This window comes from Chiloscyllium punctatum, chromosome 30 (assembly GCF_047496795.1).
Source record: "Chiloscyllium punctatum isolate Juve2018m chromosome 30, sChiPun1.3, whole genome shotgun sequence".
NCBI classification, from domain to species: Eukaryota; Metazoa; Chordata; class Chondrichthyes; order Orectolobiformes; family Hemiscylliidae; genus Chiloscyllium; species Chiloscyllium punctatum.
The window spans coordinates 5,649,138-5,671,561 of record NC_092768.1 but is presented as its reverse complement, the minus strand read 5'-3'; the positions used below and the strand labels follow the sequence as shown (position 1 = coordinate 5,671,561).

General features: G+C 57.5%; 1 protein-coding gene across 1 annotated transcript; it reads right to left on the bottom strand.

Moving 5' to 3' along the window:
- Positions 1–5,908: 5,908 nt before the first annotated feature.
- On the bottom strand, positions 5,909–21,740 carry grcc10 (gene rich cluster, C10 gene). The gene is made up of 3 exons (XM_072549824.1): positions 21,549–21,740; positions 16,146–16,322; positions 5,909–9,457 (listed from the first exon to the last, which is right to left on the bottom strand). Exons 1-3 carry the CDS (start codon positions 21,622–21,624, stop codon positions 9,318–9,320), a joined length of 393 nt encoding a protein of 130 aa, XP_072405925.1. The 5' UTR covers positions 21,625–21,740; the 3' UTR covers positions 5,909–9,317.
- Positions 21,741–22,424: the final 684 nt, after the last annotated feature.

The following is a 22,424-nucleotide window of genomic DNA, read 5'->3' as shown; positions in this document are numbered from 1 at the left end:
CCCACCCCCACTCATCTATTGTATTCTATGCTACTTTCTCCACAACCCCACCCTCCTCTCATTTATCTCTCCACCCTGCAGGCACTCTGCCTGTATTCATGATGAAGGGCTTTTGCCCAAAATGTCAGATTTTCCTGCTCCTTGGATGCTGCCTGAACTGCTGTGCTTTTCCAGCACTTGAATGTAGCAAGGGCACAAAATGTCCTGTGGATGGGGGATTTCAATACCCAGCACTATTAGTGGCTCAGTAGCAGTACTACAGACCAAACTGCTCGGGTCCGACAGGACGTAGCTGATAGACTGGGTATGCAGCAGGTGGTGAGGGAAAAACATACCTTACTTCATCCTCACCAATTTTTTTTAATTTCAAAATATACTTTATTCATAGAAATAAATCTTTGGTACTTGTACAATTTGTCATGTTCATAGATATATACATTGCATGTCTTAACATTACAAAGAACAGATTGAATTAATCGAATTTATAGTTATCCTATTTACATTCCCTTTATTAACCATCCAGTCTCTTATTATTTAGCTGTGGCTTGTTATACGATAGCAAATGAAACTTCTTTAACCCCCAGTTTATGGGGTTACCATTGTCCATTTGACTGTCCTGTCTCTGGGGTAGCTTGTCTACATCCCCACGGTAAGCACGAACTGCTGGACCTTCGCTGGGCTGAGGTAGCTATCCAGCTCCTCAATGGGGTCATTTACCCGCTCTGGTGTCATTGAGCCAAGGCAAGGGTCCGCACCGTCCAGTTCTGTGTCTGACAATGGGACTGTCAGAGGATCACAGCTCTCAGTTGCCTGTCGTTGTGGGGCAGTGGGTTCTCACTGGGTGGAGGGTGGACTTCGGGGGGTCCGTTGTTTCCTGGTTGGGAGGAAATGCCCTCCTCTTTACCTATGGCGCTCTGTCTCTTCTTCTGGTAGTGATGACCTTCTTTGCATCCATCTTCCCCCTCCGAAGAGCTGGCCGTCCCTCCCTCGTGCAGCTGTCTTTTCCCCATTTGCTGGGAGGCTTTGGGGGCCTGGCAGGATTTTCTCTTCCTGTTTTTAACAGGTATCCACTCCTCTGCCTGCTTGATTACCTCCTCCTCCATTTCTTCCATCTGCCCGGCTAGAGCTAGGATCAGCTGCTGTGTCTCTCCGCTGGCTGCCGCCTCCTCCACTCCAGCCTGTTCTTCTTTCTGGGTGCCAACAGACTCCGTTTCCCTTACTGGTCTTTGGGGGTCCATGGCTCACATTGCCACCTCCAGCCATCTGTGGTAAGTGCCCCCCCCCCCATGTCTTGGGCAGGCCTTGTACATGTGGCCTGCCTCTCCGCACAGGTTGCAGCTCTTTGCTTCCTGACAGTCCTTAGTCAGGTGACCCTCCTGTTTGCAGTTCCTGCAGATGGTCACTTTGCAATCCGCCGCCACGTGTCCCGACTTCCCGCAGGTTCGGCACACTTTCGGCTGCCCTGCATATGTCAGGTAGCCTCTGCTCCCTCTAATTGCGAAGCTCGAGGGTGGGTGGAGGATGTTCCCACTATCATCGGCCCTCAGAGTTACCCTGACCTGCCGCTTACTGGTCCAGATCCCAAAGGGGTCGATCACATCAGTGGCTTCTCCCTCAACTTGGATGTACCTTCCCAGGAAGGTCAGGACATCAGCCGCTGGAACATAGGGGTTGTACATATGGATTGTAACAACCCGATTCTTCTGTGCAGGAAGCACACACAATGGGGTCGCCGACAAGATGGAGAACAGCGGCTCCCCTTCCTTCTCCTTGAAGACCTTCAGGAGCTGTTCGCACTGCTTCACGCTTCTGAAGGTCACATCGAAGTAGCCTGACCCAGGGAAATCCTGCAGGCAGTACACGTCATTTTTTTTAATATTTCAAAAATATACTTTATTCATAAAATACTTTAATGATCTGTACAACTGGACATGCCATACATCTGTAAACATTCCATTTGTTTGCATACCGAAAACAGAGTAATCATTCCTATTTACAGGTCTGTACGATTACATTTTTAGCTGAGGCGTCAGCAGAGCCCAAATGACTGCATGGGCCCCCTGTTCTTCTTTAGCCAAATATATGTGCATAAGATTGAGAAATGCACAGACCTGTATAGAGCAATGATAAATTCTGATCTGTGTATGTAAATGTTGATATATGTATGGCATGACCAAATGTACAGACCATCAAATCATTTTATGAATAAAGTATATTTTTGAAATAAAAAAAAGCCAGCACAAAGATCCACCAAGAACAGGTCAGCACAACCAAACGATCCTCCAACGTCCAATCACGATCCAGCGATGGTCTCCAGCAGCTCCGATGACTCGCAATACAATCCCCGCGGTTCGTCCCCCGCCAGCCCACGTCCGCTGTGTCGAACCTGCAGCACTCGAGCAGAATCTCTTCCGCTGGTCCTCAGGAACTACACATAATCCGAGCCAAAAGGCCAAGAAGCGGGCTTATTTTTTTTTTAATTTCAAAAATATACTTTATTCATAGAATGATTTGATGGTCTGTACATTGGATCATGCCATACATATGTCCATATTTACAAACACAGATTCGACTTTATTCTTGTCCTTTACAATCCTGTGCATTTTTTCAATCTTGTATATATACATATATTTGGCTGAGGCATCAGCAGAGCCCAAAAAAACGCCTGTATGGGCCCCCTGTTCTTCTTTCGGCAGGCCGATCTTACACGGTGGTCTTTCCCCACCGCGCCTTGGCGGCAGCTGCCCCAAGCTTCAGCGCGTCCCTCAACACGTAGTCTTGGACCTTGGAATGTGCCAGTCTGCAACACTCGGTCGGGGTCAACTCCTTCAGCTGGAAGATCAACAGGTTTCGGACCGCCCAGAGAGCGTCCTTCACCGAGTTGATGATCCTCCAGGCGCAGTTAATGTTCGTCTCGGTGTGAGTCCCGGGGAACAGGCCGTAGAGCACGGAGTCCCGCGTCACGGCGCTGCTCGGGACGAACCTCGACAAGCACCACTGCATTCCTCTCCAGACTTCCTCTGCATAGGCACATTCCAGAAGGAGGTGTGTGACAGTCTCGTCCCCCCCGCAGCCACTTCGAGGGCAGCGTGCGGTGCGGCAGAGAGTCCGGGCGTGCATAAAGGATCTCACAGGCAGAGCCCTTCTCACCACCAGCCAAGCCACGTCTTGGTGCTTGTTGGAAAGTTCTGGCGATGAGGCATTCTGCCAAATGGCTTTGACAGTCTGCTCAGGGAACCGCTCGACAGGATCCGCCCTCTCCTTTTCCCGAAGGGTCTCAAGGACGCTACGTGCTGACCACTTCCTGATGGACTTGTGGTCAAAGGTGTTTGTCCTCATAAATTTCTCCACGAAGGACAGGTGATACGGAACGGTCCAACTACTCGGAGCGTTCCGCGGCAGCGAGGCCAGGCCCATCCTTCGCAACACCGGGGACAGGTAGAACCTCAGTACGTAGTGACACTTGGTGTTTGCGTACCGGGGATCCACGCACAGCTTGATGCAGCCACACACAAAGGTGGCCATCAGGGTGAGGGTGGCATTGGGCGTGTTTTTTCCCCCATTGCACCGGTCTTTGTACATTGAGTCTCTTCGGACCCGGTCCATCTTTGATCTCCAAATGAATTGGAAGATGGCCCGGGTGACTGCGGCGGCACAGGTCCTGGGGATAGGCCAGACCTGTGCCACATATAGCAATACTGAGAGTACCTCACACCTGATGACCAGGTTTTTTCCCGCGATGGAGAGCGACCGTTGCCCCCATCTGCCTAGTTTCTATCTCATCTTCCTGATCCGCTCCTCCCAGGTCTTGGCGCACGCCCCAGCCCCCCCGAACCAAATAAGACCAAGAAGCGGGCTTATGCCTGAAACATTCCCACAGCATCCCAACAGTACTTTCTTAATAAACAGGATGCGGTCGACCAGTGTACGATCCTCTACCTTCATCACAGTCACCCTGACTGTGTTTCGAACCCCCTGCCCAGGGCTGCGGGCAGCTGTTGAGGCCATAGCTCTGAGGTTGGCTGGTCCCTGAATTGGCGTTAGGCTGAAGCCAGCATGAAGATCCACCAATAGCAGGTCAGCACAACCAAACGATCCTCCAACGTCCAATCACGATCCAGCGATGATCTCCACTAGCTCTGATGACTCGCAACTCGACCCCTGTCCTGATAAGAACAGACACTTGATCTTAGCCAAAAGAGCATCCTCACCAATCTGCCAGCTGCAGACGCATTTGTCCAAGACATTATTTGTAAGAGTGACCACCGCATAGTCCTTGTGGAGACAGAGTTCCAGCTTCACATTGAGAATAACCCACATCATGTTATGTGGTACTATCACTGTGCTAAATGGGACAGACTTCAAATAGACCTAGCGATTCGAGACTGGGCATCCATGAGGCATCCATGGGCCATCAACAGCAGCAGAATTGTCATCCAACACAATCTGTAACCTCATGGTCTGGTATATCCCCCACTCAACCGTTAGCATCAAGCCAGGGGATCAACCCTGGTTCAATGGAGAGTGCAGGAGGGCATGCCAGCAGCAGCACCAGGCATACCTGAAGGTGAGGTGTCAACCTGGTGAAGCTACCAAACAGCAAGTGATAGAGAGAGCAAGCAATCCCACAACCAGTGGATCAGATCTACGCTCTGCAGACCTGCCACATCCAATCACGAATGATGGTGGACAATTAACTCATTGGATGAGGAGGGTCCACAAATATCCACACCTGCAAAACCCAGTAGATCAGTACAAAAGGCAAGGTTGCACCATATTTCAACACAAAGGTTGAGTCAATGATCCATCGCCGCCTCCTCCAGTGAACCCTAGCATCACAGATACCAGTCTGCAGCCAAGTCAACTCTTGGGATCCCTATAATATGGAAGCAGGCCATTCAGCCCATCAAGTCTGCACGACTCCCTGAAGAGCATGCCACCAAGAATCCCATCCCAATTAATGCCGACACATCTCTGGACACTATGAGTGATTTAGCATGGCCAAACTACCTAACCTGCACATGTTTAGACTGTGGGAGGAAATCCACACAGATGTGGGGAGAATGTGCAAATGCCACACACAGTCACCTAACGCGAGAATTGAACCCAGGTCCCTAGCACTGTGAGGCAGCAGTGCTAACCGCTCAGCCAGTACAGTTACAACACTAGCGTCTACCTGACAATGTGGAAATTTGCCCAGGTATGCCCTGTATCCAAAAAAGCTGACAAATCCAACCCAGCCAATTACCGCTCCATCAGTCTACTCTCAAGTGACGGGAAGTGGCATCATCAATGCTGACAAGTAACTGCTCAGCAGTAGCCTGCTCAGTGATGCCCAGTTTGGGTTCCAACAGGGCCACTCAGCTCTTGGCATGGGCAAAACAGAGGAGTTCCAAAAGCGGGGTGAAAGTGACATTATGGCTGCATTCGACCGATTTGGGATATCAGGGAATCTGAGCAATCACTGGATATAGGGGTGGGGTTGGGTGGGGGGGGGCAACTCTCCACTGGTTGGAGTAATACCTTATACAGAGATTGATGTCTGTGTTTGTATGTCCGCCTCCCAACCATAACTTTGGAAACCCATGACCTTGATCACATAGAAGGACTGGGTGGGGCAGCACATGCTTGGGAATATCAGCACTTTTGCAAGTTCCCCTCCCAGCCTCACGCCACCTGACCTGGGACATGTTCTACCATACCTTCATTGGCGGTGGGTGAAAATCCCAGAACCCCCCAAGCAGCACTGTGGGTGTGCGTACAACCCCACAAGTTCAGGCACCCCTGAGCGATCAAGAATGTTGACTTTGAAAATAATGCATGAATCCTTTTTTTAAAATAAAATGCGGAAAAAAAAGGCAGTTTGAGCAGAGCATATGGTTGGACAATGCAACTGACACCATTGGCATCAAGTAAACTGATCACATTTATTTCAACTTTGTTGTACGTGATATGGAACTGTCCAGCACAGGACAAGGTATTTAAAAACACATTTACATTAATAAAGGAAAACGCAGCGTGCATGTCGACAGACAGGAGCAATAAGTCTTTGAATAGCACCGTCAATTGCAGGAGTGCATAATCAAGGCAAGTCACATCACGTACATCTTTTATCACAGCCTTTCCAGGCAATCTGTAAACTCCCCCACGTGCTCCGCAGCATCTGGTGACTTTATTTTGAAAAAAAACCTAGAATTTTCTAAGAAAGCACCTCTTCGTTCCCCCCCCCCCCCCCGCCGCATCTTAAACTGCGAAAGAGAGAGATTCACCTTAAATGTAGCAGACCCCAGTCGCCCTGCTGCCAGGGACAGAACATAGCCAACCTGGAATGAGTGGGAAAGCAGGCAATCGCAGCGGACAAGGACAGCAACACTGTGGAACCTGTCCCAGTGAAGAGAGAGGCATTGGAGGGGAAGTTAGAGCAGCCTTTGAGGGAAGGTGGGCCTGAGGATCAGGATGAGGGAAGGAGGGAGCACGGGGACCGGCCCAGCTTGCTTCTATAGCCGCGAATCGAAAGGAAACGCCTTTCTCTGTAAAAGCATTAAACAGCCACTTGAAGGGACCGGGTACAGGAGCAGCTGGGATGGTATGGTCACTTGGAGTAATACGCAGTTCAAGGTGGGAGGGAAAACAAACAAACCTGGTGGAACGCAGAGAAAAAAAACCAAACACTTAACCCTGTCAACATGCACAACCCGCACCCCCCCCCCCCCACACTGTCAGACAGTTTAGGATAAAATTATTCCCTGACCCCACCAGCAACCAGATGATCACGCTCATCACGCCAGCGGTTTCAATTTCTTTTGACTGTTGCTCTGCTTGAAAGGAGAGGTGCTTTTTAAAAAATACTCTGCAGAATCTTTCTCTGGGGTGATGCAGAATACCTGCCATACGTTGTCGGTGTCAGAGCTGCCCACTCCTCTCCAGCAGGGATTCATGCAGACACAGGGAGAACATGCAAGTGGCACAGAGGCAGACAGTCGCCTGACGCTGGAATCGAACCCGAGTCCCTGGTGCTGTGAGGCAGCAGTGCTCACTGCTTAGCCACCGTGCTGCCTTCCACTCCACACCCCATTGCTATGGCAGGTGTTAGCGACTTCCCTTGCCCCCTCCCCCACCCCGAACATCTTAACTAGCTCGCCCTTCCCCATGGGTGCCCCACAGCTTTATCGAAGGTCAGGGTGCACCACACTGTCGAAGGTTGCTGCTTCACAGACGGTCAAGTGGAAACGTTCCCGCGGGGTGACTTCCGCACTGCCTCGTGCCCTGGTCAACTTTCACCCCCCCCCAGAGCAGGTGACCTGATCACTCCCGTAGCTGTGCGAACTTGCTCAGTGGCTCCTGCATTGCAACAACAGCTACACTTCCAACAGAAACAGAGCCACCAGTTGCAAAGTCACTGAGGGTGTGCAGCAGCCAGGATGGAAAACGCAGTCCTTCCTGCCACTGACTAGAGATCCAAGGAAGGAAGGATGCTAAATCATTCCTGCTTTCCATTTCTCAGCAGACAGCAGCAACGAGCATTTTTAAACTTGCCCTGTTACTGTAGTTAGGTCTCACCAGTGTTAAAGGCAGGAAGTCTGTCTGTGGTCAGTGGGCTGGCTTGGACAGGAAGCTTGCCTTTGAAGTTGCAGAGGTAACACACTGTCCCAGTGCGGTCTCTGTCTCTGTCTCTGTGGAGTCAGAGTCCTTCGAAATGCAAACCGAAAATAAAATATCGAGGCAATCCTGTTCCAAATCATCAACGCTGCGCCTTTTCCTCCCACACCCGTGTGTCGGGGGAGGCCGAGCTGATAACAGAGTTTCAAATGAAACAGTGTGCAGTCAAGAAAGGATGCGATGTGGGCAGTGGGTGGCAGATTACAGCACAGTGCAGGTTGGGTGTTACACTCCCCACCCCACCCCCCCTCCACCAAAGACCCCCCCCCCACCCCAGTCCCTTACAATCAATTACAGAATGAACCAGCCAACACCCCAGAGACAAGCAAGAGCTGTGACCCAGTGTGAGAGAGGGTAACTGGGTATCTCCACTCAGTCCCAGGGCCACGGGCCCAGTGTGAGAGAGGGTAACTGGGTATCTCCACTCAGTCCCAGGGCCACGGGCCCAGTGTGAGAGAGGGTAACTGGGTATCTCCACTCAGTCCCAGGGCCACGGGCCCAGTGTGAGAGAGGGTAACTGGGTATCTCCACTCAGTCCCGGGGCCACGGGCCCAGTGTGAGAGAGGGTAACTGGGTATCTCCACTCAGTCCCAGGGCCACGGGCCCAGTGTGAGAGAGGGTAACTGGGTATCTCCACTCAGTCCCAGGGCCACGGGCCCAGTGTGAGAGAGGGTAACTGGGTATCTCCACTCAGTCCCGGGGCCACGGGCCCAGTGTGAGAGAGGGTAACTGGGTATCTCCACTCAGTCCCAGGGCCACGGGCCCAGTGTGAGAGAGGGTAACTGGGTATCTCCACTCAGTCCCAGGGCCACGGGCCCAGTGTGAGAGAGGGTAACTGGGTATCTCCACTCAGTCCCGGGGCCACACTGGGACAGAGCAGGGCTGTGACTGAGTGTGAGAGAGGGTAACTGGGGTATCTCCACTCAGTCCCGGGGCCACACTGGGACAGAGCAGAGCTGTGACCGAGTGTGAGAGAGGGTAACTGGGTATCTCCACTCAGCCTTGGAGTCATTCTGGTACCAAAATCAGTGCCACGGGATCTCTATATTGCGAGTTTGAATGAATTTGCCCGCCCTATCCTGGGAGGGTGTGGGCAGGTGCATCAGGTCACCCAGCTGCTGTTTACAAACACACAGCTCTACCACATCCTTAGTTACACACAAAGCGAGGAACTGAGCAGAATGGTGGTGGGTGGGTGGGGTGGGGGGGGGGGGGGGGGGGGGAACACCAGTCACAGTGATTTCCTTTCACTTGACCTGCCCAGCTCCTGCACCCTCCTCAGATACGGGCACGAAAAGGTGTCTCAGCTCAGGTGCCACGGGCGGGCAGAGGGCTCTGCCTGTAGGGGGCACTCCTCAGTGAATTCCCCTCACGTTGGCACTCATTCCACAAGGACGGAGTGGACTGGTGCTCAGAGTGGGTGGGCAGGAACGTGGCAGACCTGGGGGGAGGGGGGGGTGTACGTGACAGGTAGATGTGGAGGGGCCGTGGACGAGAAATGTTCTGAGCACGCCAGCGTCAGCGCATGTTCGGTGGCACCAGACAGAAACAAACTTTCTGTTTTAAACGAGGAAAAGGCCCGTGCGTCTCAGGACCCAGAGATCCAGCGCCCTCTCTGACATTCCCCCCCCCCCGCCCTTCTCTCTCTCTCGGGCAAGCTACGATGCAGAGATGTTAGTGCTGTGCGGAGGGACTGTCATCGGAGGCAGAAACATGGACTTGAGCTTGGAGGACATCGCGGCGATCTCAGGGTCCTGACCTTCGTAGGTCTTGATGATACGAGCGAACTTCAGCACCCCTTGAAACAAAAGGAGACACGGGAGAATCACGGAGGAGCTTGCAACAGCAGAAAACCAGGGGGCGACGAGAGTCACTTCAGACTCAAAATAGATGCTGCCAGACCTGCTGGTTTGTACAGCACCTATTTTTAAAAATCAGCTTTCCAACATCTGCAGTACGTTGTGTCAGCGTCACAGCAGTTTTCCACAGGAGGCCATTCAGCCCACCATGCCTGAACCAGTCCTCCAATAAGTATTATTATTTCGTGCCAATCTCCTGCTTTTTTTCTCCATCCCTTTGTAGATTATTTCTATCCAAATAACACACCCCTTGAATGTCACAACCGAACCTGCCTCCACCACACTTCCAAGAAATGCTATCCTTACCCTAACTGCGGAAAAGACCTTTTTTCTCAGTTCCCATTTGGTCCTTTTGCAAATCCCTTTAAATCTGACCCCCTTGGATTCTTGATCCCCCGATGAGACGGAACACTTCCTCCCTGTCTACTCCCTCACAATGCGGAGGACCCCTCCCTTCTCTTCAAGGAGAACAGTCCCAGCATCTCCAACCTCTCCTCGCAGCTGAGATTTCTCATCCTTGGAACCGTTCTGTAAATCCCTTCTGCACTCTCTCCAATGCATTCACATCCTTCTTACAGAAGAGTACATACATTTTGTGAAAATGGCCTTTATAGTGAGGGGACAGAGAATGGGAATGGGGGCATGTTGCAACAGTTGTGTAGGGATTTGACAAAACCACACCCAGCAAGCAACAATTTGATTTCAGATAGTCAACATGGTTTCGTCAACGGCAGCTCGTGTCTCACAAACCTCATTGAGTTTTTTGAGAAGGTGACCAAGCATGTAGATGAGGGTTCGGCAGTTGACGTCGTATACATGGACTTTAGTAAATCCTTTGATAAAGTTCCACATGGTAGGCTGATGGAGAACATCAGAGGCATGGAACTGAGGGTGATTGAGCAGTTTGGATTAGAAACTGGCTTTCTGAAAGAAGGCAGCGAGTGGTGGTGGATGGAAAATATTTAGTTTGGAATCCAGTTACTAGTGGTGTGCCACAAGGATCTGTTTTGGGACCACTGCTGTTTGTCATTTTTATAACTGACTTAGATGCAGGCATAGGTGGATGGATTAGTAAATTTGCAGACGACACTAAAGTCGGTGGAGTAGTGGACAGTTTGGAAGAATATTATAGGTTGCAGAGGGACTTGGGTAAACTGCAGAATTGGGCTGAGAGGTGGCAAATGGTGTTCAGTGCAGCTAAATGTGAGGTGATGCACTTTGCGAAGAATAACAGGAAGGCAGAGTACTGGGTCAATGGAAAGATTCTTGGTAGTGTGATGTGCAGAGGGATCTTGGAGTCCATGTACATAGATCCCTGAAAGTTGCCACCCAGATTGATAGTGCTGTGAAGAAGGCATACGGTGTGTCAGGTTTCATTGGAAGAGGGATTGAGTTCCAGAACCGCAATATCATGCTGCAACTATACAAAACGCTAGTGCGGCCACACTTGGAATATTGTGTACAGTTCTGGTCGCTCCATTACAGGAAGGATGTGGAAGCATTGGAAAAGGTGCAGAGGAGATTTACCAGGATGTTGCCTGGTCTGGAGGGAAGGTCTTATGAGGAAAGGCTGAGAGACTTGGGTCTTAGAGTCATACGGTCCAACCCGTCCATGTCAACCAGATATCCCAACCCAATCTAGTCCCACCTGCTAGCACCCATCCCACATCCCTCCAAACCCTTCCTATTCATATATCCATCCAAATGCCTCTTAAATGTTGCAATTGTACCAATCTCCACCACTTCCTCTGGCAGCTCATTCCATACACGTACCACCCTCTGCGTGAAAAAGTTGTCCCTTAGGTCTCTTTTATATCTTTCCCCTCTCACCCTAAACCTATGCCCTCTAGTTCTGGACTCCCCAATCCCAGGGAAAAGACTTTGTCTATTTATCCTATCCGTGCCCCTCATGATTTTATAAACCTCTGTAAGGTCACCCCTCAACCTCTGACGCTCCAGGGAAAACAGCCCCAACCTGTTCAGCCTCTTCCTATAGCTCAAACCCTCCAACCCTGGCAACATCCTTGTAAACCTTTTCTGAACCCTTTCAAGTTTTACAACATCTTTCCGACAGGAAGGAGACCAGAATTGCACGCAATATTCCAACAGTGGCCTAACCAATGTCCTGTACAGCCGCAACATGACCTCCCAACTCCTGTACTCAATACTCTGACCAATAAAGGAAAGCATACCAAATGCCTTCTTCACTATCCTAACTACCTGTGACTCCACTTTCAAGGAGCTATGAACCTGCATTCCAAGGTCTCTTTGTTCAGCAACACTCCCTAGGACCTTACCATTAAGTGTATAAGTCCTGCTAAGATTTGCTTTCCCAAAATGCAGCACCTCACATTTATCTGAATTAAACTCCACCTGCCACTTCCCAGCCTATTGGCCCATCTGGTCCAGATCCTGTTGTAATCTGAGGTAACCCTCTTTGCTGTCCACTACACCTCCAATTTTGGTGGCATCTGCAAACTTACTAACTGTACCTCTTATGCTCACATCCTAATCATTTATGTAAGTGATAAAAAGTAGAGGACCCAGCACCAATCCTTGTGGCACTCCACTGGTCACAGGCCTCCAGTCTGAAAAACAACCCTCCTGTTCTCATTGGAAAGGCGGTGGCTAAGGGGGGATTTGATAGAGACATACAAGATGATCAGAGGATTAGATAGGGTAGACAGTGAAAGTCTTTTTCCCAGGATGATGACGTCAGCTTGTACTAAAGGGCATAACTACAAATTGAGGGGAGATAGATTTAAGGCAGACGTTCGAGGCAGGTTCTTTACACAGAGAGTGGTAAGGGTGTGGAATGCCCTACCTGCTAATGTAGTCAACTCAGCCACATTAGGGAGATTTAAACAATCCTTAGATAAGCACATGGATGATTTTGGGATAGTGTAGGGGGACGAACAGAATATAGTTCACAGGTCAGCGCAACATCGAGGGCTGAAGGGCCTGTTCTGTGCTGTGTGTTGTATGCTTTATACTGTTTGACCCCAGTTGTAAGCTGGAATATACTTGCACTGGAGGAGGTGGCCCAGCTCCAGATTCTGGGATCACCAGAACCATTCACAGGATTACGGGGTTGATCCATGACCAACTGCGATTATACTGTCTGGGGTTTCGAAGAATGAGAGGTGACCTCACTGAAGCACAGGAAAGTTGAAGATTTTCAGACCAGCGTGGTGGGGAGCACACGATGGGCCGAACGGCCTCCTGCTGCTCCTCCTCTTTTCATAGAAACATTCAGGATTCTAGTCAGAGGTAGTTTCACTCAGGAATTGAGAGACAGAATTGCAGGGTGAGGGGTCAAGCGTTTCAGACTAAGCTGAGGGGAAATCGCTTCACTCGAAGATCGTTGGGATCCTCCAGCCCAGAGCCCAACATCGACGAAATTTAAGCCTGAAGTAGGCGGATTCTCTGAGGGAATAAAGGGATGTGGGGAATAGGCAGGAGAGTGGAATTAAGACAGACGATCAGCCAGGGTCAGTTGACAGGGCAGCACAGGCCTCCGTTCTGAATGCTCCTTTCACATCCTGACGCTCCCCGTGAGTTAAGGTTTGCGCGTTTTAAGCAGGATAGGCTACCTCATAGGCAGCTTAAAGGGTCAAGTCAGGAGGTCAGGGGACAGGGTGGGGGAAAAGTTTTGGGAGAATGAGTAGTGGACAGAGGGAAGTTTCAAAGGAGATAGAAGAGCTTAAAACCTGTCAACGAAGGAATCCTCAACTGGGAGTCTGAGGAACCTGAAATTACGGAGGCAATGGATTCCTGCAAAATTAACGTTGAACTTCTCGCTCAAGGCTGCACGGGGGTGATATTGTAATGAATGTGATTGCAATGAACACCATTTGAACTGAATTGTAAACCATGGATTGAGAAAAGGTTGGGTCAGCCCTGGTTGAAATGCTCCACCTTTACTCAAATGCAGTCCGTGACACCTCACCAAGAGTGCAAAAAGTGTGCAGCCTTTTTGAGCAGAAGTATTTTTGTCAGTTACTGCAAGAAGTTATCCCTGATTTCTTAGAATCGTACAATTTTACAGCACAACGGGAGGCCACTCGGTCCAGTATGTCTGTCCCGCCTCCAGAAAGAGCTGCTCGCATTCTCCAGCCCAGTCTCTGTCGCCCTCTAAACTCACCACTTCCAAATATAGGTGCAGCCTTCTTTTGAAACCTCCTCTGGAATCTTCCTCCACCATTCTCACGGGAAATGCATTCTAAATCTTAACAACTCCCTGAGTAAAGAAGTTTCTCCTCATCTCAATCCTAGCTCTCCTGCTGACAATCCTGAAATTGTGACCAATCTTGTGTCGATTCTAGTGCTCCCAGAAAAATAAAGACTTCCTCGTATGTTGTTAATATTGGTCTCCCTGTTTTAGGAAGGACGTAAGTACATTGGAAGCAGGTCAGAAGCTATTTACCAGACAGTCATAGAGAGGTACAGCACGGAAACAGACCTTTCGGTCCAACCCGTCCATACTGACCAGATATCCCAACCCAATCTAGTCCCACCTACCAGTACTCAGCCCATATTCCTCCAAATCATTCCTAATCATATAGCCATCCAAATGCCTCTTCAATGTTGCAATTGTACCAGCCTCCACCACTTCCTTTGGCAGCTCATTCCATTCACACATCACAGTCTGTGTGAAAACCTTGCCCCTTAGGTCCCTTTTAAATCTTTCCCCTCTCACCTTAAACCTACGCTCTCTAGTTCTGGACTTCCCCACCCCAGGGAAAAGACCTTGACTGTTCACAGTATCCAAGCCCCTCACGATCTTATAATCCTCTATAAGGTCACCCCTCAGGGGGAGGAGAAAACAGCCGATTAGATTAGATTAGATTACTTACAGTGAGGAAACAGGCCCTTCGGCCCAACAAGCCCACACCAACCGATTCCCCTACATTTACCCCTTTATCTAACACTACGGGCAATTTAGCATGGCCAATTCACCTGACCTGCACATCTTTGGACTGTGGGAGGAAACCGGAGCACCCGGAGGAAACCCACACAGACGCGGGGAGAACGTGCAAACTCCACACAGACAGTTGCCTGAGGCGGGAATTGAACCCGGGTCTCTGGCACTGTGAGGCAGCAGTGCTAACCACTGTTCAGCCTCTTCCTGTAGCTCCAACCCTGGCAACATCCTTATAAATCTTTTCTGAACCCCTTCGAGTTCCATACCATCCTTCCTATAGCAGGGAGATCAGAATTGGACACAGTATTCCAGAAGTGGCCTAACCAACATCCTGTACAGTCGCAACATGACCTCCCAACTCCTGTACTCAACACTCTGACCAATAAAGGACAGCATCCCAAACGCCTTCTTCACGATCTTGTCTACGTGCGACTCTATTTTCAAGGAGCTACAAACCTGCACTTCAAGGTCCTTTTATGCAGCAACACTCCCCAGGATCTTACAATTAAGTGTAGAAGTCCTGCCCTAACTTGCCTTTCCAAAGTGCAGCACCTTCGTCTGCGTGGGTTTCCTCCCACAGTCGAAAGATGTGCAGGTCAGGGTGGATTGGCCGCGCTAAATTGTCCATAGTGTTCAGGGATGTGTAGGTTAGGTGCATTAGTCAGGAGTAAATGTAGAGTGATCGGGGAATGGCTCTGAATGGGCTAATCTATGGAGGATCGTGTGCACTTGCTGGGCCGAAGGGGCCGTTTCCACACTCTTTTGAATAAACGTACAAACTCCACCCAGACAGTCGCCTGAGGATGGAATCGCACCTGGGTCCCTGGCGCTGTGAGGCAGCGGTGCTAACCACTGAGCTACCACTGCTGCCCCCGGATCACAGGGCTCATGCCTCACAATCTGCCTCAGGTTTAACCAGGAGGGGGAGACACCCCCAGGGTGGAAGGCTGCTGTGCTGGGCTGGTGGGCTGCAGCCTGGAGGGAAAGCTCCACGTTGGACGGACAGTTCCAGGGGGCCCCTGCGCCAAGGGAGACAGCGTGGAGAGAGGAAAACTCGAACACAAAGTGAGGGGTGCTGCAGCATTGACGGTAGGCTGTGTGTGAATGAGGAAGAGGAGCAGCGCATTCGGGCCCTCCAACTTACTCCCCCATTCAAGAAAGATCATGTCCTCCCTGTGATCTGATCTCCACACGCCTGCCTACCCTCAAAACCTTAAACCCCTGTTAAATATTCCGCTCCAGCACCTCTTCAGGAAGATAGTGCCAAACACTCAGAGCGAGAAGTTTTATTTTATCTGGTTAAGAGGAGCGACCACCAAATTTTCATTTTAAAAAAAACACTGACTGCAGTTCTATACTCTACCACAGGAGGAAACATCCTCTATATCTATAACACACAGATCCGATGATTCTTACATATCCAAAGCAAGCCATCTTCTAAACTCCAGCAGTATACACCCAGCCTCTCCAATCTTTCCTCAGCTCAAAACCGGTCCATTCCAGCTAATAATCCAGTAAACCTACTCTGAGCTGCTTCCACAAGGAGACCAATACTGAGCACAGTTCCCCCTGTGGTCTCCCCCGTGCCCTATGTATCTGAAGCATAACCTCCTTGGTTTTGTATTCTATACAAGCACCGGGGCAGGGGTGTCTCCAGCCTGGAGGGAGGCTCCGATTCGGATTGCGACAGCTTACGGACTTGCCTTCTCCATCGTTGCTGAAGCCGTAGGATTTGATGACGTCCTGCTGGATCTGGGTAGCCACGGGCAGCACAAACTGCAGCATCTTGCCCATGTCGTTACAGGCGTTGTCACGGGCCTCCTCCATCCTCACAGTGTTCTCAGGGGAACTGAAGGCCTTGATCACTTCACCCAGCACCACTGAGAAAAGGGGGCACAGAGAGAGAGAGGCGGGGGGGGGGGGGGGGGGGGGGGAGAGACACAGAGAAGAGATAGGGAGAGGTGGGGTGGGGGGGGGAAGGGACGGGAAGGGATGGTGGGAAGAGACGGGAGGAGAGAGACGGGGGAGATGGCGGGGAGAGACGGGGGAGATGGGGCGGGAGAGACGGGGGGGGGGGGGAAGAGAGACGGGGGGGGGAAGAGAGACGGGGTGGATGGGGGGGGAGAGACGGGGGGGGAAGAGACGGGGGAGATGGGAGGGAAGAGACGGGGGAGATGGGAGGGAAGAGACGGGGGAGATGGGAGGGAAGAGACGGGGGAGATGGGAGGGAAGAGACGGGGGAGATGGGAGGGAAGAGACGGGGGAGATGGGAGGGAAGAGACGGGGGAGATGGGAGGGAAGAGACGGGGGAGATGGGAGGGAAGAGACGGGGGAGATGGGAGGGAAGAGACGGGGGAGATGGGAGGGAAGAGACGGGGGAGATGGGAGGGAAGAGACGGGGGAGATGGGAGGGAAGAGACGGGGGAGATGGGAGGGAAGAGACGGGGGAGATGGGGAGGGAGATGGGGGAGGAGAGAGACGGGGGAGATGGGGGGGGAATGAGGGGGGAGAAAAAGGGGGGAGAAAGACGGGGAGAGACAGGGAGGGGTGGGGGGGGGTGAGAGACAGGGAGGGAGTGGGGGGGGTGAAAGACAGGGACGGAGTGGGGGGGGTGAGAGACGGGGAGGGAGTGGGGGGGTGAGAGACGGGGAGGGAGTGGGGGGGTGAGAGACGGGGAGGGAGTGGGGGGGTGAGAGACGGGGAGGGAGTGGGGGGGGTGAAAGACAGGGACGGAGTGGGGGGGGGTGAGAGACGGGGAGGGAGTGGGGGGGTGAGAGGCGGGGAGTGAGTGGGGGGGTGAGAGACGGGGAGGGGGTGGGGGGTGGGAGACGGGGAGGGGGAGGGGGTGGGGGGTGGGAGACGGGGAGGGGGTGGGGGGGGTGAAAGACAGGGAGGGAGTGGGGGGTGAGAGGCGGGGAGGGAGTGGGGGGGTGAGAGACGGGGAGGGGGTGGGGGGTGGGAGACGGGGAGGGGGTGGGGGGGGTGAGAGACGGGGAGGGGGTGGGGGTGAGAGAGACGGGGAGGGGGTGGGGGGTGGGAGATGGGGAGGGGGTGGGGGGGTGAGAGACGGGGAGGGGGTGGGGGTGAGAGAGACGGGGAGGGGGTGGGGGGTGAGGGACGCGGGGTGGGGGGTGAGAAGCGGGGAGGGGGTGGGGGGTGAGGGACGCGGGGTGGGGGGTGGGAGGGTGCGGGACGCGGGGGTGGTGGGGGTGAGGGACGCGGGGGTGGTGGGGGTGAGGGACGCGGGGGTGGTGGGGGTGAGGGACGCCGGGGTGGGGGGGGGTGAGGGACGCGGGGTGGGGGGGTGAGAGACGGGGTGGAGGTGGGGGGGGTGAGAGACGGGGTGGAGGTGGGGGGGGTGAGAGACGGGGAGGGAGTGGGGGTGAGAGAGACGGGGAGGGGGTGGGGAGTGGGGGACGTGGGGTGGTGGGGGTGAGGGACGCGGGGTGGGGGGGGTGAGGGACGCGGGGTGGGGGGGGTGAGGGACGCGGGGTGGGGGGGGTGAGGGACGCGGGGTGGGGGGGGTGAGGGACGCGGGGTGGGGGGGGTGAGGGACGCGGGGTGGGGGGGGTGAGGGACGCGGGGTGGGGGGGGTGAGGGACGCGGGGTGGGGGGGGTGAGGGACGCGGGGTGGGGGGGGTGAGGGACGCGGGGTGGGGGATGGGGGGTGGGGGGGGTGAGGGACGCGGGGTGGGGGGGTGAGGGACGCGGGGTGGGGGGGTGAGGGACGCGGGGTGGGGGGGGTGAGGGACGCGGGGTGGGGGGGGTGAGGGACGCGGGGTGGGGGGGTGAGGGACGCGGGGTGGGGGGGTGGGGGGGTGAGGGACGCGGGGTGGTGGGGGGGTGAGGGACGCGGGGTGGGGGGGTGAGGGACGCGGGGTGGGGGGGTGAGGGACGCGGGGTGGGGGGGTGAGGGACGCGGGGTGGGGGGGTGAGGGACGCGGGGTGGGGGGGTGGGGGGGTGAGGGACGCGGGGTGGGGGGGTGAAGGACGCGGGGTGGGGGGGTGAGAGACGCGGGGTGGGGGGGGGTGGGACGCGGGGTGGGGGGGGTTGGACGCGGGGTGGGGGGGTGAGGGACGCGGGGTGAGGGACGCGGGGTGGGGGGGGTGAGGGACGCGGGGTGGGGGGGGTGGGACGCGGGGTGGGGGGGTGAGGGACGCGGGGTGGGGGGGGTGAGGGACGCGGGGTTGGGGGGGTGAGGGACGCGGGGTGGGGGGGGTGAGGGACGCGGGGTGGGGGGGGTGAGGGACGCGGGGTGGGGGGGGTGAGGGACGCGGGGTGGGGGGGGTGAGGGACGCGGGGTGGGGGGGGTGAGGGACGCGGGGTGGGGGGGGTGAGGGACGCGGGGTGGGGGGGGTGAGGGACGCGGGGTGGGGGGGGTGAGGGACGCGGGGTGGGGGGGGTGAGGGACGCGGGGTGGGGGGGTGAGGGACGCGGGGTGGGGGGGGTGAGGGACGCGGGGTGGGGGGGGTGAGGGACGCGGGGTGGGGGGGGTGAGGGACGCGGGGTGGGGGGGGTGAGGGACGCGGGGTGGGGGGGTGAGGGACACGGGGTGGGGGGGGTGGGACGCGGGGTGGGGGGGTGAGGGACGCAGGGTGGGGGGGGGTGGGGGGGTGAGGGACGCGGGGTGGGGGGGGTGAGGGACGCGGGGTGGGGGGGTGAGGGACGCGGGGTGGGGGGGGTGAGGGACGCGGGGTGGGGGGGTGAGGGACGCGGGGTGGGGGGGTGGGGGGGTGAGGGACGCGGGGTGGGGGGGTGGGGGGGTGAGGGACGCGGGGTGGTGGGGGGGTGAGGGACGCGGGGTGGGGGGGTGAGGGACGCGGGGTGGGGGGGTGAGGGACGCGGGGTGGGGGGGTGAGGGACGCGGGGTGGGGGGGGTGGGACGCGGGGTGGGGGGGTGAGGGACGCGGGGTGAGGGACGCGGGGTGGGGGGGGTGAGGGACGCGGGGTGGGGGGGGGGTGGGACGCGGGGTGGGGGGGTGAGGGACGCGGGGTGGGGGGGTGAGGGACGCGGGGTGGGGGGGGTGAGGGACGCGGGGTTGGGGGGGTGAGTGACGCGGGGTTGGGGGGGTGAGGGACGCGGGGTGGGGGGGGTGAGGGACGCGGGGTGGGGGGGGTGAGGGACGCGGGGTGGGGGGGGTGAGGGACGCGGGGTGGGGGGGGTGAGGGACGCGGGGTGGGGGGGTGAGGGACGCGGGGTGGGGGGGTGAGGGACGCGGGGTGGGGGGGTGAGGGACGCGGGGTGGGGGGGGTGAGGGACGCGGGGTGGGGGGGGTGAGGGACGCGGGGTGGGGGGGTGAGGGACGCGGGGTGGGGGGGGTGGGGGGGTGAGGGACGCGGGGTGGGGGGGTGAGGGACGCGGGGTGGGGGGGGTGGGACGCGGGGTGGGGGGGGTGGGACGCGGGGTGGGGGGGTGAGGGACGCGGGGTGGGGGGGTGAGGGACGCGGGGTGGGGGGGGTGAGGGACGCGGGGTGGGGGGGGTGAGGGACGCGGGGTGGGGGGGTGAGGGACGCGGGGTGGGGGGGTGAGGGACGCGGGGTGGGGGGGGTGAGGGACGCGGGGTGGGGGGGTGAGGGACGCGGGGTGGGGGGGGTGGGGGGGTGAGGGACGCGGGGTGGGGGGGGTGAGGGACGCGGGGTGGGGGGGGTGAGGGACGCGGGGTGGGGGGTGGGGGGTGGGGGGGTGAGGGACGCGGGGTGGGGGGGTGAGGGATGCGGGGTGGGGGGGGTGAGGGACGCGGGGTGGGGGGGGTGGGGGGTGGGGGGGGTGAGGGACGCAGGGTGGGGGGTGGGGGGGTGAGGGACGCGGGGTGGGGGGGGTGAGGGATGCGGGGTGGGGGGGTGAGGGACGCGGGGTGGGGGGGGGTGAGGGACGCGGGGTGGGGGGGGTGAGGGACGCGGGGTGGGGGGGGTGAGGGACGCGGGGTGGGGGGGGTGAGGGACGCGGGGTGGGGGGGGTGGGGGGTGGGGGGGGTGAGGGACGCGGGGTGGGGGGGGTGGGGGGTGGGGGGGGTGAGGGACGCGGGGTGGGGGGGGGTGGGGGGTGGGGGGGGTGAGGGACGCGGGGTGGGGGGGGGTGGGGGGTGGGGGGGGTGAGGGACGCGGGGTGGGGGGTGGGTGGGGGGGGGGTGGGGGGTGGGGGGTGGGGGGGGTGAGGAACGCGGGGTGGGGGGTGGGGGGTGGGGGGGGTGGGGGGTGGGGGGTGGGGGGGTGAGGGACGCGGGGTGGGGGGGGGGTGGGGGGTGCGGGGTGGGGGGGGGTGAGGGACGCGGGGTGGGGGGGGTGGGGGGTGGGGGGTGGGGGGGGTGAGGGACGCGGGGTGGGGGGGGTGAGGGACGCGGGGTGGGGGGGGTGAGGGACGCGGGGTGGGGGGTGGGGGGGGTGGGGGGTGGGGGGGGTGCGGGGTGGGGGGGGGTGAGGGACGCGGGGTGGGGGGGGTGGGGGTGGGGGGTGGGGGGGGGTGGGGGGGTGAGGGACGCGGGGTGGGGGGGGTGGGGGGGGGTGAGGGACGCGGGGTGGGGGGGGGTGGGGGGGGGTGAGGGACGCGGGGTGGGGGGGGGTGAGGGACGCGGGGTGGGGGGGGGTGGGGGGTGGGGGGTGGGGGGGGTGAGGGACGCGGGGTGGGGGGGGTGAGGGACGAAGTGAACACGGTTGAGGCGAATGTTGCCCGAGACACGTCAACCAGAAACAACAGACTCACAGAGAGACGTACAACATGGAAACAGACCCTTCGGCCCAACCCGTCCATACTGACCCAGATACCCCAACCCAATCTAGTCCCACCTGCCCCCAGCACCCGGCCCATATCCCTCCAAACCTCCCTATCCATTTACCCATCCAGGAGCCTCTTAAATGCTGTAATTGTACCATCCTCCACCACATCCTCTGGCAGCTCATTCCACACACTCACCACCCTCTGGGTGAAACTGTTCCCCCTTTAGGTCCCTCTTATACCTTTCCCCCCTCACCCTGACCCTGTCTCCCTCTGGTCCTGGTCTCCCCCTGACCCCAGACTTTGTCTCTTTATCTTCTCCAAACCCCCCCCATGATTTTATAAACCTCTGTAAGGTCACCCCCCTCAGCCTCAGGCCGCTCCCTCTCCAACCTTTCGCCTGCTCCAGGCTCAGGCCTCCCGCTGGTTGTTGTTGTTGCTGCTGTTGAGCCGCCGCCGCCGCCGCCATCGAGCCCCCTCGACGCCGGAGAACTCGAGCCCCGAGGCCCCACTGAGACGGGCCCCGGCCGTGGACACACACCGAGGGACAGGGGAGCGGGCCCTGCAGCCGGGGGGGGTCACAGCGCCACCGCCAGATGGAGGACCGCGCCTGCAGCCAGGGGGGTCACAGCGCCACCGCCAGGCTGGAGGACCTGGGGGGGGGGGATAGCAGCGCCACCGCCAGGCCGGAGAACCGCACCCGGCGCCGGTGATCACAGCGCCACCGCCAGGCCGGAGGACTAGGCCTGCAGCCAGGGCTCACAGCGCCACCGCCAGGCTGGAGGACCGCGCCTGCAGCCAGGGGGGGTCACAGCGCCACTGCCAGGCTGGAGGACCGCGCCTGCAGCCAGGGGGGTCACAGCGCCACCGCCAGGCCGGAGGACCGCGCCTGCAGCCAGAGGGGGGGTCACAGCGCCACCGCCAGGCCGGAGGACCGCGCCTGCAGCCAGAGGGGGGTCACAGCGCCACCGCCAGGCCGGAGGACCAGGCCTGCCGCCAGGGTTCATAGCGCAATCGCGAGGCTGGAGAACCGAGGCCGCCGCCGGGGGTCACAGCGCCACCGTGAGGCCGGAGGACCGGGCGTACACCAGGGACTCACAGCGCCACCGCGAGGCCGGAGGACCAGAGCTGCCGCCCGGTGTCATAGCGCCACTGCGAGGTCGGAGGACCGGTCCTGCAGCCGGAGATCACAGCGCCACCCCGAGGCCAGAGGACCGGACCTGCAGCTGGGAATGTGAACTCCTGTGGACTGGTGCTATTGAACTGTGT

Excerpts from the sequence above, each read along its gene's own strand:
- grcc10 (XM_072549824.1), bottom strand. The coding sequence starts at position 21,624 with ATGGCGGCGGCGGCGGCGGCTCAACAGCAGCAACAACAACAACCAGCG. Across the intron at positions 16,323-21,548 it reads GAGCCTGGAGCAGGCGAAAG|TGGTGCTGGGTGAAGTGATC; the intron begins GTTGGAGAGGGA and ends CCCTTTTCTCAG. Across the intron at positions 9,458-16,145 it reads CTTCAGCAACGATGGAGAAG|GGGTGCTGAAGTTCGCTCGT; the intron begins GCAAGTCCGTAA and ends TTTTGTTTCAAG.